Source organism: Apteryx mantelli, chromosome 4 (assembly GCF_036417845.1).
Source record: "Apteryx mantelli isolate bAptMan1 chromosome 4, bAptMan1.hap1, whole genome shotgun sequence".
NCBI lineage: Eukaryota > Metazoa > Chordata > Aves > Apterygiformes > Apterygidae > Apteryx > Apteryx mantelli.
The window spans coordinates 38,723,702-38,740,835 of record NC_089981.1 but is presented as its reverse complement, the minus strand read 5'-3'; the positions used below and the strand labels follow the sequence as shown (position 1 = coordinate 38,740,835).

General features: G+C 38.7%; 1 protein-coding gene across 4 annotated transcripts in view; it reads right to left on the bottom strand.

The window, feature by feature from the left end:
- ANO1 (anoctamin 1) overlaps positions 1-17,134 on the bottom strand; it is a 91,343-nt gene that overhangs the window by 20,553 nt on the left and 53,656 nt on the right. For 3 of the 4 annotated variants that reach the window (XM_067296266.1, XM_067296268.1, XM_067296269.1), the window contains 7 exons: positions 16,502-16,567; positions 15,955-16,010; positions 14,316-14,357; positions 8,981-9,045; positions 7,595-7,729; positions 5,910-6,070; positions 2,083-2,165 (listed from right to left, as the gene is read on the bottom strand). In XM_067296266.1, coding sequence (XP_067152367.1) covers positions 2,083-2,165; positions 5,910-6,070; positions 7,595-7,729; positions 8,981-9,045; positions 14,316-14,357; positions 15,955-16,010; positions 16,502-16,567 — 608 coding nt within the window. The remainder of the gene's footprint in view (positions 1-2,082; positions 2,166-5,909; positions 6,071-7,594; positions 7,730-8,980; positions 9,046-14,315; positions 14,358-15,954; positions 16,011-16,501; positions 16,568-17,134) is intronic. The other variant, XM_067296267.1, reaches the window with a different exon arrangement.

Below are 17,134 nucleotides of genomic sequence, written 5' to 3'. Positions count from 1 at the left end.
TTCAGAAAGTGCTCAAAATTATGCATTTGATGGAAAATAGAATGGACTTGAAAAAAGTCTGAAGAAGTGGAGAGGGGAAGGGTGTAAAGGAAAAAAAGAATCAGTGGAGTTCTAAAGAAAATCTGATGCTGGAAAAAGAAAAGGCTGAGATCAAAAGATGGTTTTCACCAGCAGACGTGATAAAAAAGATAGGAGCAATTAAAAAAAAAAAAAAGTTTTCCAAACCTTGACTGCCTCCTTCAGGAAACCAGAAAAAATTTCACAAAAAACAAGAAAAAACAAAACACAAAAATTTGATTACTGAACTGTTGTAGGTTATACTGCAGTTATATTTTAAAATCACATGAAATTAAATCATAGGTACAGCAGATGGCTAGCCATTACCAGAGGAATTCAGTCTACTCATGCTTTAAAATGATATTTACTAACATTATTGTAAACATTGCATGAACTAAGTGTTCCTAAAAAAAAAAAATCCAGAAGATGAGCTACTTTGTATTTTAGTATATCATTTAGTATATCATTTGAGATATTTTCTATAGCACAGGGTACCAACTTAATCACCAAAATCAGAAATAGGAGGTGGTTAAACTCTTTGCTGAACTCAAGATCGTATTGTCTAGAGTTGATTATACAAAGCAAAGAATAAAATATACTTTATTAATAGCTGTTGCCTTTGGTCACGCAACATTGTAGCTGTGTAGAGCTCTGAACTCAGACATGAAGGAGATAGTCATCGGAAAGATACAGTTAATCCTTTCCACTTTCACGTATGCTAACAACAAGTTACCAAAAATAAAAGAGCAATACAGTATCCAGGAAGTAAATCCCCATATTCTCTCTCAGTAAAGTAGATACTTTCTAGCAAAGTGCATGGCATAGAGGTTGCCTCTACAGTGCGCCTCAGTATATTATGGAGGAGATGTATATGTTAAGAGAAGACAATTCCAGCAAAAAGATTTCTGGTGGGGAGGGGAACAATAACTGTACCAGGCTCACCAAGCTGCACGGCACAGTGTATAGCAAAGGGCCCGTGAAGTATTTGTTTCAACAAATTAAACAACATTTGTTGTGCACCTATTTAGAACATCTAATGATATGACAGGTACAGTTGTATTTGTTTTAACAATAACAATAGTAAAAAAACCCAGGCAGACAGAGAGCAAGGCAGTGAGCTTTTACACCAAGTGTAAGTTCTCGCTCAGACCTTGTGGTGGGATTGTCATAGCTTTTTGAACATGATGGGACAATAGAAAAGACCTGCACTGCATGCCGCAGTCCGTTCTGAAATGCATTAAAGTCAAAGGCAGGACTGCCATGGCTGTTACTTGGTTGTGATCTAGGGAAGAGGTTACTTGTTGTAAAATGACAAAATTAAAATCAAAAGGTGACTAATACAGATTCTCAACTGACTGAATATTTTCTCTCCTTTCTTTCTAGAACTTCATTGATTCTTAATACCCTTTTTCATACAGATTCGTCCCTTTTTCCTTTCACACAGTTTAGCACATTTAATATAAATCTGGCTGGGTTTTTTTTTTTGGCATATGCAAAAAATACCACCTCCACATTTGTGTCCCTCCCAGTGCCCCGAACCCACATGTCTGGCAATATTTTCTTAGATATTTGCCAAGTCAGGGCTTGATCCTGCATCATTAAAGTTAATGGGATTTTTTCAGTGCTCTTTTACAATGCTGTAACTTTATCAACTTCAATACGTTCACTACTGATTTACAGCGGTGCGAGCTAAACGAGGTCCTTGGTTGTTAGCACCCTGACGGCAGCCAGGGAGTAATGCATGAGCTGTATATTCCATGCCTGCACTGCTAGGTGTGACCTGACTACATATTCAAAAAAATAGATTTTGTGGCTATACAATTATGTTTCTATGACAACAATGCGTACTAGTCATACCCTTGCTATAAAAATCTCAAATAGTTCACATACAGGATTTTCCTTTCTTTTACATGATAGAATACTGCAGGAGTAGTATTCCATGAAGCAATGTCTAGCAGCTCAAAGTAAAAAAACTATTTATAATACAAAGATGGAAGTCAAAAAGTCAGAACTTAAGGGACAAACCTCCTCCTCTTCAAACCCAGTCAGGTCCCACCTGTAGTTGAGACGCATCTGTTTTCTCTTCCAGTGTTCCATAAACGTAGCAGCTGGAACAACAGTTTTTAAAACAATTATTTGGACATTTTATAAGAAGTCTTTGAATTGTATCAGCCTGGGTTAGAATTTGTCTTAAATCTGTAACTGCTATGAATAGGCATGCTGGCCAAACTCATTTTCACTTAGGTTGGTGTAAATCTGCAGGTTCTGATCCCTGGAAGGTCTCAGCAGGTACAATATTGTGTAGTACACAGGGTCAGTTTAACTTTACTCCATTTCTGTTAGTCTTTTATTCAGCAGTAGTGTCTGTCTGGGAAATACTGATAATCAGTTCTGGGAGCCAATTTTTTTTTTTTTAATGCAAGCTAAAAGAAAGGGCATTTATTATATCCATGTCTTCATGTGGGAAGATACATACAATTTTTAAGGGGTCTAAGAAAGTCAGACACCCAAACTTAATTAAATTTGCACACTAATGATATGGTTGGTCTTGATCTGTATATAAATCTGTCCATAAATCTGAACAAAACTGGCTCTTATTGATACAAAATATAGCTGATTTAAAGCCTTATACTGTGTCTAGCATGTTAAAGCAGTTATATTTCTGTATGTGTGCTTTTAGTGGTATAGTTATTCCCTCAACTATATTAAGATAAAGCATTGTATATTGTTATAATTACATCCATCTAGTGCTTACAAGGGTCTGGCTAGCTCTAATACTCACATGCAAACTGACACACTCATGCCAGTGTAAAAGCTGCAGGTGGGCAGATGATTAAAGAGGAAACCTTTAAAAGTGTGTTTAGAATTAGAAACACTGACGTTTTCTTTTTCATTGGGGAAGACACAGAAAAGAAACACCATTAAAGCAATTCTTGAGTCACAACAAATAGTCCCAGCCTGTATCAGTCTCTCTGCATGAGACTGAGGAAGTTCTCAGAGGACATATTTAGATGCTGGGAATACACCAGCACTGTATAATAAATAAGCGATTATGAAAGACGCAAGTCTACTGAGAAATGGGGTCCCCAGGGGAGTTCTCTGCAGTGAGTATAAACAGATGTGCTCAGAAACATTTGCCATCATATTCAGAAAAACTGGAGGCAGGAAGAGGGTAACAAAGTTGAATTGAGAGGAAAGGACACTATGATGACTGGAACCAGGTTATGGTCATAGCATTCATTAGTCTTTCAAGTGAAACTCTCATGTGTAAAACTTATAACTGAGCCATATGCTTCCTGTAAATCAGTATTGTCATAACTGTATCTTAAAAGAGTCTGTGTCACAATCCTGGAATTCCCTCCCCTTTTCTCACCCCTGGGAGTTCCCGCAGTGTGGTCTACAGTTTCCATGTCAGTGAGAAATACAAAAAACAAAAGGTATATTGTTCCTTAGAACACTACTACTAGAAATCATTTTATGGCATTGACTTACAAAAATGTAAAATGAAAATATTACATCTGAAACACAGCCAGCTGTTAGCTCATTTGAAAAGCAGTGAGTGAACGTGCCAGGCATAATGCAGTAGCAAAGCACTGCCTCTTTGCCAAGTATACCTGCATTTTCATATTTTATCTAGGCCTATAAACAGAAATGGAGCTGAAAAATTCCAGAAGGTTATTGTCCAGATTATCATCTCATCTGGATTCTTTGAGATTTTTAATGTCTCTTCATACCAAGCTTCAGGTCTACTCCTTAGGAGAAAAAGTTGGTACCAGTCAATACAAAGTAAGATCCAGGGTTGGGCCCAGGAGAGCCTGCTCTTTTGGGGAACGGCATTTTGTGCTATGGTCTATGTTTAGCGATGAACTTGTGACAGAGGTCCAATTCAGTGCTAAAGCTGTTTTAACTCTCATGTGAGTGTAGTTCTCCAGAATGTCAAAGTCCTTCCATCATAAAAAGAAAGCCTGGCCAAATGGTTGCTCGCAATGATACCTTTGAACTTGGAATAAGTTCCTTCTTATGTTAAGGACTCCCTGTGTCAGCCTAGCAGGTTACTTACATTCCCTCTGTCTCAATTCTTCAACTGTACATGAACATAATAAAACCTTCCGTTAGATGTAGAGGTGCTCAGAAATGGCACCGGAGAATATACATCTACCTACATTTAGAGATAACCAGTTTTTCTGGATATCATTTCCTTAAAAAAATAAAGTGCTAAATTAATTTAAAAATTTGTTTTGACAAATCCTTTGGAAATGAAGTTTGCAATAATGCAAACTCATAACATTGGACTTTTTTGGAAAAAGTCTTGGATTTTCTCAACTCTGATTGACATTTTTTTTGAAACCATAATTATTTTAGATGGTATTACACCAAAATAAAATTTTATGTTGACCCAGAAGAACCTGAGGTATTTTGCTTCCCCAAAAAAGAATTTCTTTTCATTCTGTTACAGACAGGGAGAGAACATATTCATAGAATTGCACTTAAAGATGATGTGATTCCCATTCCAAAGCTATCTCAGATATTAAACCTTATTCTGCACAGAGCCTAAAGACTGTCTTCTCCCAGTCTGCTTTCCTTTGCCCAAAAATGTCAAAAATGGAAGGAAGGACCCATAACTCTCTGCTAAGGAAAAGGAGCCAAAGAGCATTACTCTTCGGACAAGAGAATATTATGTTTTGAGATCCACGTGGGGTTCACAGCAATAGTAAATGAGGGAGAGAGAGATATTTGATATTTGATTCTCTGCATGAGCGAATCAGACTATTTAAAGTCTCTGACATGGCATCCTGCTTCGAGGTATATCACATTTCTCCATACATGTAACATGGCAAGATGATCTTTAAGACAGCGATGATCTTTAAGACTCTGCTGCAAAGCTGGTCTAGTTCAGCCAGAACAAATGAAAACTTGAGCTATGTTTTTAGGATTAAATATAACTGAAAACAGGTTCTTTGAGCAAAGTTTACAGGAGGGGCAAAAATCTTCTTGTGCTGCTCTCACTGATACTGGCAGTATGTGACTAGGGGAGGAGTCCTGGCAGTCCCCAAGCACCGAGTCCCCCTCGAAGGGAATCTGCTGCTTGGTGGCTTCCCAACAGAGCCAATCTCCTGTCTGCAGTAAGGAATGACACCAGGACAACAGCAGTGACACCTGGCCCTTACACAGCCCTTGATAACCATCCCTGAGCCCTCCATAGTCATCCCCGAACACACAAAGATTTCATGGGGAGGGCATTAATATTTTTTGAAAGTTTTACAGATGAGAAAAGAAACAGAAAGATTAAATGACTTGCTCAAAATACAGGGGCAGTCAGCACCAGAAAAACACCTATAATGCTGCAGTTCTAGGTTCACAGTCTAAACACGAGGTCTGTTTCCTGATAAACTTAATTGCATCTCAGAGCTCACTCAAGAATCAATCATGATTTGTCCTGAGACGTTAAAGGCCATTATACTTCCCTGCTGAGCCCTCTCCTCAGGCCCAAAGTACATTAATACATTTTTTCTGTAATGTTCTAAAGTGGAAGCTGGCTCTGCAAATAGATTTTGCTGGAAAGCTATGCAATCCTGTTAATGAAATTTTGACATACCACACAGCAGTTTTATGACAGATGCTTAACAGTTTCATCTGATATTCATCTTGAGCAACTTTTTGAATTTTTAGCCTTCAGTCCAGAAAATAAATTTTGGGGTGACAGTTTCATGGGAAGGGGGAAAAAAAAAAAGTAGAATGGTTCTTTATATAATTAACTGTCTGAGTATAAATATACTGCTTTATCTCTTTTGTTTTTTCCTGTTGTACTTTAAATAATTAAAAACTTAACATCAAGTCATATATCTTCTTACCCCAGAGAGCCATGAAGACAGAGAAGAAGACAGTTGCAGGGTTATCAAACAGATGACTTGCACGAGCAGTTGCACAAGCAGAGCTCATTTTCCAGTAACTGCATGTTCTGTCACATAAGGGACACATGGTGATATTGTTTCTCTGGTCGCACATTTCCATACTGCAATGAAGCAACAAGACAGGCAAAAAGCAAGGTCAGCATAGCTCATCTTCCATACTCCGACAATTGTTTCTGACAGACCATTCTCCTCTGCACAGTATCCATTTCTGAATGCATATCTGGTCTGCAGGACCATCAAATAGTACTTTCATAATGCTTTGCACATCTTGCCCCCAGTGAACAGGCCTGTTTGTAACCCACACTGCCACAGGGGTCAGACTCCTCAAGCAAGACTGATTTCTTGCTCCAGCTTGCATTCCAGTGAGTAATAGTGTCTTTAGAGATATCGTTAGAAGATGTGTAAGACTGTATACTTTTTATTACAGGATCTTACAGTAAAAAAAAAAAATTGTTTCAGAATACTAATTATAGAATAGAAACTTATAGGTACAAAGGAAGCGTGGAGTATCAAGACTCTGGAGTTCAACGTCTCTGTACTCCATCCACGCAATCGAAATAGTGACACTCCCCTTGACTTTCTCCAACTGTTGGAAGTGGTATGAAGCAATCTTAATAAACAAAAGCATCTAGTTTCTGACATCCATTAATTTGCTTTGCCACTGATTGTATAGGTTGTTGTTCAAACTAGATTATTTTCATCTACAGCTGATGATGGATGCAGGACTAACAACGCAAAAGCATAGGGAGTTAAAATATTATAATACAAACTTACAAAAAGAATTGAAAGTATGACATCAAGATTTTGTTAATCTGACCGCAATTGCCTATTTTAGACGTGTATAGTCTTGATTTATCTTTATGACTCCCAATATGCTCCTCACCATTTTATGGTGGGAAGCATCAACACCTATCATTAGCTGCATTTTGTTAGTTTGCTTTAACATTAATTTACATAATGATCTGAGTTAGGGGAAAAAAAAAAAAGAGCAACCAGCCAAGAGTTATTTTTATTTAGTACATTAGTGCAACACTAGGAGCATCATCAACAATTTAGAAATGTGGTTCAGTTCTGAGACCCATTCCCAGCCCTTTGTAGAGCTCCACCACTTACTGCAAACAGAAATCAGTGGGACTGCAAGACAGCCCATCTTTGTGGAGCTGCCTCATTTTATGCACAGCTTCCAAGAGATGAAGCATGCAGGGCACGAGGACAGAAAGTGGACAGAGCACACTGTACTCTGGCAATCGCCTGCTGGCAGACAGACGCCTGGAAGCCACAGCCAGCAAACACAGATTAAGGCAGTCTGTTACACTGTGAACAGCACAGGGCTAGCCCTAGAAATTGGGAGCCACAGCTTCAGTTGTGCTCACCCTAGACACTACTGACAACACATTTATTCTGGCAGGTAACATTTTATTCTGAGTTTCTAGTTGCCTCAAATAATAGAAGAAAAATCTGTTGTTCAGCAGAAAATCCTTTGATTAGCCCATGCTGAAAGCTGAAGCTCCGCATAATCCACAATGCTAATGCTCCCTCTGTTCAAACCCCCAAAATCATTTTCTCCCGTCACCTGTAATTGGCCTAAATTAGCCTACAGAAGCATTTTACTGTTGTTGTTTTACCTTGGTATATTCTCATCCACAGTTGCACAACCATAAAGAAAAACAATAATCCCTACAATTGAAGCTGGAATAAGCATTTGTGTATAAACTCCCAGCCAGGCAAAATATAGTCCAATCTTCTCTCCAAAATATTTTCTGAAAGAAAAAAAAAAAAAGAGCAATGTTTCCTATTTCTTAAAATATAACATGGCTAAAATTATGAATCACAGCTGGATTAAGCATGGAGAAAGTAAGATCTGATGACCTGTGGGAATTTTTTCCCCTCAGAAGACTCTTTTTCTCATGATACTTGGAGTTAATCTAGTGATACAGGCACCAAGAAAGCCAGTCATTCCAACTTGTCAATTGTTTCTGCTTTTCTGCTGTGTAAATTAGTATCTTTAGATCATCTGTGAGAGCTAATCCTTTTAAAAAAGCATCTCATTTTCTTTAACATATTTACTCCAAAGGGTCTTAACTCTCATCATGAGCAAACAGAATTCTTTGAGAATACTGAAATCCTGCACTCTTTTGAGCACCTAAAACTTCTGAGTTGTGCTGTGATTTTAGATGTGTGGGGCAAGCAGGCAGATATCTAGAACAGAGAAATGAGACTTCTTTCTCGTGGGGCTATTAATTAAACAGAACTGCCAGCCCAAGTGTACCTTCTGTCTGAAATCACTCAAGTATGATGCTGCAATAGCACAACTCAATAAATGCATCTTTTTTCTGGTTCTTATGCATTTGCTGCATATCCAATAATCAATGAAGTGATGAAGTGCCAGAACTGAGGAGCATATCCTGAGGGTGTGCATATCCTGTGCAATACCACGGCGCAGGATCCCTGACTTAGCCCTACCTGCCCGAGCTCCAGAGGTGGCATGTCAGCTTTCTTCTATGCCTAGCCCAATTTGCCTTGTTTCCACTAGGTTAATCGCAGCTACGCTGATCAAACACCATTGCCTGGTTGCAGTACTGTGCTGCAGTCTCTCTGGAACCCAAATTAACGTCTCTGCCAGGTCCTGTTGGGCCACGCTTGTTGGCAGAGCTCTGCACCGCATGCCATGGCCTGGTGGAGACGTGTCCTCCCTTCCCTGGTGACTCCCCTGTGGGTAGGCCACCACTTGTTCCAGATGGAGAGTCCCCGCAGGCAGCGGTTGCCTGTTTCTGCCCCATCCCCTGAAAGCCTGTACACTACGTGGGACACAGCAACTTGCTTCTAAACATGTGGAAAATTTTTGATTTTCTCTAAAAAAAATCAAGGAACTTTCCATTCTCAGGAGTCCCACCAGGCAATACCCAAGAACAGAATCACGTGCAGGTACATCAGCATGTATAATAAAGCATCAGTTTACATAACTTCAGAACTTCCTTGTGGAAACACAACATTACAGTGGCAATTCTCACCTCACCAGGTCAATGGGCTGATATTTATAAAAGACTCCATAGCTTGCCCACTCCTCACACAGGAGCTGCAAAACAGAAAGAAAGGCTAAAGCTAAAGCACTTCAAACAACCAGTTTCTCCTCTTGTTCAAACAAACTACAGAGCTCACACTGTGATCTCGTCTCACCACTTTGTGGTTTCAACACATAACCCAGTCTGCCAATACATGCAGTCTGCATTAAGTATTAAAATCAAATTTGATGATTTGTCATGCTGTAATACAGTGATGAGTTCCAGTGCATTAAAAGACTCTTCAACAGCACGGCTGATGGATAACTACAGTGGAGAGACAGGGAGGGTAGTCCTGATTTTATGATTTGTAGCAGGTATTTAGCAGAATGGATGTGAAGGATGAATATGCTTTGAGTTGTTAGACAGAACAAACTAGAATAAACTCGTTTGTTTTCACTATACTAATATTCAGCATCCATCAAGAGGAAACGTGCAGAAGTGCCTTGAAGGCTGCATTTAAGAGCTGTTCAGATGAACGTGATGATTTCCGCTCATCCTTTTGGTTAGAATATGGGCCAAGGAAAACAACAATCCCCATTAGCCATTTATAAAATTGAATCCCTCACAAAAATAGGTTCTTCTGAGACCTTCAACTTATCCTTTACTCTGTAAAATATATAAATAGCACTTTTCAGATTCAATTTTTTTTAATTCAGGTCAACAGATCGAGCAAGAAATCAGTATGTATGTACAAAAAATATTGGATAAAATAGACAGTGCTCACTGACCACCAGGCATACTCTCCCATTACCATAACAGCTTCTATGGAATAAGAGAGAACAGAAGCTTTGGATCTACTTGTGAATGCAGCTCTTCCTTTTTTGCTTCTTTTCCTGCTTTGACCCAATGACATGAACTAGATTACAGGATGCTCCTGGACAGATTACTAATAATTAAAGGATATGCTTTGATGGTCACTTCTGTTTTCATGAATTCATCTGGCAACAACATAATCTCTTTCTCTTCTACTTCTCGCTCAAATATAAAAGCATGAACTCATCATTACTGAGATATTTCTTTTCATAGAATGCTGGGCAAAAAAAGTAAAAAGCAGATAGACTATGGAGAATTAGAACAAGTTAGACAGGAAATACTTTGAAGTTCTAAAGCCAGTAAAAGTCTTAAGTTTTGCTGTCAGGTGGTCTTTTTTCTTCTCACTTTTTTTAAGATTATCTGTAATTTTAATCATATTCAGCAGCAGTGTACCTATTCTAAATGCTATCAGCAAAGGGAAGGCTTACTTCTAGCAGCAATCACATTTAATATTTAATATTATACTGTGTTACAATGGATAAATCCTTCAATATTTATCATGTAAATGCAAACAGATTAATAATATTAAGAAACTTCACAGACCAGAAACTATTCCTGGGTTATCACTTTCTAAACTGCTATGGTCTCATATTCTTAACAGGGAAAGGTACAACAGTGCAGAGCCAATATTTACTGCTTGACTCACAAGTGGGTAAACTGTACAATGCTTTTGAGTCTCAGTCATCCCTTACTCTAACAATGTTTAAAAATCCAGTTTTCTACTGGCAATAATGCTTTGCCACATCTACTGTACATTTACAATTGCTGTGCTTTAACATGCTCCTTTTTTTTAAAATCTGTAATTCCCATGAAAGATCATGGGAATTTTATGTAAATAAGAGTGAAGCAACGGAGCTTCCAAAACTAAATATGCCAGATGGCAGAATTTCAAAAGCGAGGCTAGTCACCCTTAATGGGATTTGAAACACCGAGATACTGTTCAAAACCCCACCCAGACTGCCCTGAAAAATAAATAAATAAATAAAACTCAGATTCTGAGAGGGAAATGAATGAAATAACTGGAAAAGCAGTAAGTTTTGGATGGACTACCTACCCATGTATAGGTAGAGCGTCTCAGTTGGGAATGTCTTACCCAGATATAATAATCTCTTTTACCTACTTGCTTGGACTATCTGATCTTGGACCTAAATGTGTGGGAGCAAGTGAATACTGATGCTTACTCATTTTACCTTGTCAAAAGGTGAGTGAGGACTATCAGCGGGCTCAACAGATCATGATTTGCTGACTGGCACGGGGAGCACGGGCCATCAGCAAACCTCATCTGAATCAGGGAGAACCCAAGGGAAAATCTGATCGCTCTGTGTACGGCACAGGCATGCTCTCAGGCACACCGCTTTCTCCTGACACCACTCTAAACCTAAAGCTATCTCTAAACTGTTAACAAAAAATAGTAAGCAAAGCATTAAGGTGTGGAGAGTTAAGGCGGATATATGAATGCTAGCCTATTTACAAAATCAAGAAGTGGGTCATTCTTAAATTTTTGTGCTGTGGGCTGCGGCTCCATATGCTCCTTTTAAGGACAAACTTAAATTAAGTGGTTTCAGCGCTACCTGTTGCAGCCATCACACCTGCTCCCTGCAGCCACCATAGAGACCATCCTGCCACTGTGAAAATGCCTCTGCAGCTTCAGGCTATGCCGAGTCTGTGAAGGAGCCAAGTTAAAAAAACAAAACAAAACAAAACAAAACAAACAAACAAAAAAACACTCCAAAAAAAAAAAAAAAAACAACCCACCGTTTCAAACCAAATAACTTAGCAGAAAATTTCAGAGCTACACCAAGCACTGGTTTGGCACAATGGAGAGGATGGTAACCTCTATGGGTGGTTGCAGGGTGCATGGCCAGGCCTGCTGTGGAGGAAACTGTGACATGGAGCCACAACCTAAGAAACATGACATGCTCCACTAATCACCGCTATGACCAGGGAAGCCAGCATTATTCATCCTGGACACAGAAGGACAGATCAAACAGGATGATAGTGCTCGAAGTCAGTAGGTTATCTTATCATGATAGGGAGAAACTTAACATATGTCAGCCTCCTACATTTCTCCAGTGATATCCAAAAAAAGAAAAAGAAAGGCATACTGCCATTCCAATTTCTGCCCATATGCATTCCTACTTCTGGCATTTTGTCACAAAAAAGTCATACAGCAAACAGTGTTCTTAGAGCAGTTTTGCAATTCTCTTGCCAAATCGTTAATACAAACTTTCCAAGCTGGACTGCTGTGCTATATTTCTCAAGCAAATGGTTTAAACCATTCAAAAACACAACTGCATTTTTACTTTTATAAAAATATGATGTCAAAAATAGAGTGAACTATGCATTTTCCTCTCTGCAACCCAAATTAATCAATCTTTATTAGTTTCCTAACAACAGCAAGAGCAGAAACCGAAGCTTGAAAGGCAGGCCTTTAATAAACTTCAACATTCTTGAAAATTTTATTTTTACTTTGCTTTAGAATATATTGAGATTTCTTTCAACCATGTTTCCTACAGTTCAAGATCAACTCTCGATGTGTGGGAAACAATTAATGCTTTGGGACACCTCAGCATTCATGTGCACTAGCTGAGATTATCCTTTTATTACCGGCTTCCTTTTTACAGTCTAGGTTTGCACTGAAAATTAGATCCTTTTTCTGTGACCTAAGCTCGTCAAGTATAGCAGGAAAATACTGAACTAAGGAGATTTTGCATCCGTGCCATTTTTCAGTTTTGTACGGCACTTCAAACATAAAGATAACATAGAAGTTTGTAGTTAAAATACAAATGAATTATCTCATTTATCCTGACGTTTATCAGCCTGATATTCAAAGCACAGCTTCAAAGACATGATTATAGGAGATGAGTACACTAGCCCTAAATATTTACTTCATTTCTATGCCTCAAATCTTTAATTTTGCTGTAAAAAAGGCACAGCCTGGCCTAGCACTTGATTAGATTAACAAAAGCTTCAAGAAGCCAGAAGAGACATGCCAAAACATGCCAAAAGATTATTTGAAGGAACTAGAAGTCAAAAGCCAACGTAAACATTGGAAAACACACAGTGAACTTGTGAAATAAGTGAATTTGTGAGGTTTTGAAAGTTAGTAACAAAGATGATAATCCAGATTCTTTGAGAAAACGTGGACTTCCATCCCATTTTTGTTTGAGCAATGTGTTGCTTAATAATGAAATGACACATATGTGGTATTTTTAACGTAAATCAACAGAGGGAGGAAAAAGGAAAAAAGAAAGAAAGAATGAAAAAAGTTGTTCCTAGACCTGAAAATCAGGAACCTGGACCAGGAACCTGGAGCTTAGCTTTGCCGCTGACAACAGTAGCTGGCTTTTGGTGAGCCACTTACACCTTAAGGTCCAACAGGCCTTTAATTTTGGGTGTCTATTTTTATATGACCAACTTGGAAGGCTTTAGATCTGCTTTTCATATGACCTGAGTCCACACTTTTCTACGGACTTTCTTTGGAGATGTGACCATGAAGCAAGTCTGAAAGGCAAAGTTAGTGTGTTTCAAGTCCGAGAGCCCAGCACATATAGCACCCAAATTTAGTAACTTCTCCTGAGAGAAGTGGTCTTAACCTCTCTGCTTCAGGTCTTGTCTGCTAACCAGAAAAAAATGCGCATCTTCTTTAGAAGAGTGATCAGAAGTACGTAGTACTTCCACCCTGAATTTAAGAAATCAAGCTTTCTGCAAAGTATAGATAAATTGGCATTTTCTGATGAACAGCATTTCCTTACAGTAATTCCTACTAGTTTTACTACAGTAAACAAATGTCTTTCAGTATACGACAATAAAAACAACCCATAAACCACACAATTTAAACCACAGACTTATGTGAAAAGTGATACATATGTATCATATACATCCATCGAGCAGGCTCTGTTTGAACAGCACATATTAGAACTTAGCTGACATACAAGAGAATGAATACTTATCAGAAATATGACAATCGTTATCCCTCCCAATAATTTTTTTGTTTATGTTTTCAATTCCCTCCTTGCTCCTCCACCAGCCTGATTCTGATCCTCCCACTCCAAATTAGCAACTCATTATTTCACCAGAAGCTGGAGTGCTTAAATCAGAGCTCTCTGTGGAGTGAAGCAGGATTTGCATCACATATGGATATCATACTATGGTTGAGTATATCTTATCAGATCTGGCCTGAAATTACACCACCCAAACTTTAGGAGGAGTTGTATGCAAATGCTATTAATACTCTTACCAATATGGAGAGAAAAGTATCATTATCAGCTTGGTAATTTATACATATTAATACTGCATTCCATGCTGGGGCAGATTTAAACACTGAAAAGTACTTAAGTACTTCTACTGCACGGCATTTGGTGCCTCTCCGTGGTATTTTCTGTGAAACCTTGGCAAATTTCCAGATTCCAACAGGTGACTTCAGGCTGAGACATCTGTGAACATGCAGAAATCCCTTATATCAACTTACTTTTCTGTCATTAGGTTCGACGTTTTCACCTTCATAGTCACCCTTTAAAAAAAGAAAATTTGCGTCATCCAATGAGTCGCACCCAGAGCTGCTATGCATCTTGCATACCCATGTATCCTACTCACTTAATGCATCAAAAACAGAAAAGTAATCTGTAAAATAATGCTGTATTTTAGGAGTTCATTTGTCATAGCACACTTTGTCTTCTGTCATCAAGCACATTAAGAAAGAGTAATAATGTCTGTCATGGGGGAAAAAGGAATGAATAAGTAATAAAGGTGGCCTAAAAATGTCAAGGGAAAGGATGTGGTATTTCCGTGGCGTTTGAGGTTCAGCTCAGTCCACTTTAAAGAGAAGAGCCCAGCAGGGAGCTCATCCATATCCAGACTCTCCAAACATTCAGGGCTGATTAGATTTGAGGTTTTAATTTGGAGCTATTTTAAAATACAATAAAGGAGTAAACTAAGACAATAAATAAGCTATACATCAGTAGTTGTCTAAAGATGTTAGACAAGCACATGCAGAGCAGTTTATTTAACTGGTCTGGATTTTTAAATTTTATCATTTTAGTTTAAGAAAGAGTGCCTGACATTCACAATAAACATCGGGTAGGCAAAGAGCCTGTTCTGATCTCAATTACTCTCAGATGAAACATTATGGCTAGTGTAAAAGTTCCAGCATAAAATCAGTGAAAATGAGAAGAGCAGAAAACTGAAAAGATACACTTCATTTCTGCACTCCTGTACTTCCACACACTGGAAAAGCATCTGTAACATCTGCATCAGGCTCAGTATTCTTTATACACTTTCCCAAACAGTACATTAAGGGCAGCATTAGTGTGACATCCCCTTGATACCTGTTAAGCCTTTCTGTAAGGGTCTAGCTGAGAGGGCATGTTTTCCAGTCCTAGCCACACCTTGAAATTATGAGTAAAATTTCATCAGCACCCAATTGCTGTCCATCTACCACTCTACTATGACAGGATGGGGATCCCAAACTCAGGTATGAAGGCCACCAAAATTCCCTGCTTGTCTCTAATCCTCTCAGTCTCAATGAACATTACAGTTTAACAGATTTTGACATCTTACTCAACTGATCAAAAGCAGATTTCAACACTAACAAGGTCTAGAGTAACATCCAGCTCCATGAAAAGTGTCACTTCGAATTCTAGCTCATGTTTTTTCCCCAGTGGCAACCAGTCACACAAACACCCAGTCACTGACATCTCCCTATTTGCAAGGGAATGCCAGGAAGATTCAGATCAGGAAACTAGCCACAGAAATGCCAGAAGTGCCACAAAAATAAATACGTATCGTAGCAATGATGCCAGAGTCCTTGGGAACAAAAGGTCAAAAACTAACACAAGCATTTTATTTGCTAAGCCACTAAAACAACTCTTCTAATGTTTTGGTAAAACATCACTTATGATCATCAAGGATAAAGCAGGGCTGGCAAATTCATTAAAAGCAAGCACAGTGATGGAAACAATCAGCAGAAGTTATTACAGTCATCATAAAAGCAAGCAGAAAATTAGGCTCCTACACACTATTGTTTGGGATGAGGCCATTAATACATAACACATTAAGGATTTCTTGGTGTCAGATAGTAGACTTGTAAAATATATTCCAAGATCACTTACATCATGCAAAGGATATGCAGCACTGTAAACTCCATTGGCAAGCAGGCTGGTGATCCCTTGAAAAATAAAGACATAAGAGTTATTTGCATTTTCGAGGTCAGACATTCTTTATCCTCCTTCCTTGAGATTTCCCTCAAAATAACAGTCATTTGGTCAGATAATGATTTTTCTGCCATCTCATTCCTCTCCATGTAGTTTCATTTTTAATCAAATAGGTTATTAAACATGACTCATTTTATGGAATGGAAAACTGCAGAGAGCAAGAGGAAGTCTCATATATTTGAGAATCAAGAATTAGAAGCCAATGACTTGGAATTAGTCATTATAATAAATTACATTTTCTGAAAAGTCAGTTTGATTTAAGGGCAAGCCTGCAGATTTGAAAGTGTGTAGCAGAAGGCTCGATCATGAGAAGAATATGGCTGGAATTGATGGCATATGGGAACACACATACAAACTCATCATACACACAAAGTTTTGAATTAAGATTTCAGATTGATTAGAGAAATTGTAGGGAAAGCCTTTGCAAAGACCTTGGCTTACTTACCATATTTACCACATTTTCGTCTTTTATTTAAAAGTGTAGTTTCCTTCTTTCTTCCCTCTCCTTTCCCTGTTTACACATCCGTTTATTAGTTACATGCATGAGCCTGAAAGCAGTAAATGCTTCATCTACAAAAGGTATGTTGCATAATGGACTCTGCAGAGTTCTGCCTTCCCAGGTCTGGTATCATTCCTTATCCTTCAGGACAGAGTAAGGGAAGTGAGAGTGGACCAGGAGAAGTCGTGTGTCCAGCTGGGAGAGCATAATGAATGAGGGGCACTTAGAAAATGTCAGCTTGCTGCAGAAACCCCTCAGGTTGCTGGACTGGACCTAGACCTTGGAGGGCTGCAGCACGCAACTTCTCTAATAACGTTCCGTTAGAGCCACTGGCACTAATTGCCAATTATGGAGCATGACCCACGTCTCAAGGTGCCATGTTATCTATGAAGATATATTTGATGATTCTGCCTACCAGCGTTGAGTACTGAATCTGGGCTATTTCAGGCTGGTTAGAGCAAAGTCAAGTAGTTCCATCTGAGCAAAGCTAAGCTGATTAACACCAATAAAAAAAAATTTAGCTGCTGGCACTGTGGAGAATTTAAAGAAAACAAAACCAATGTGCTACGGTGGGCTTCA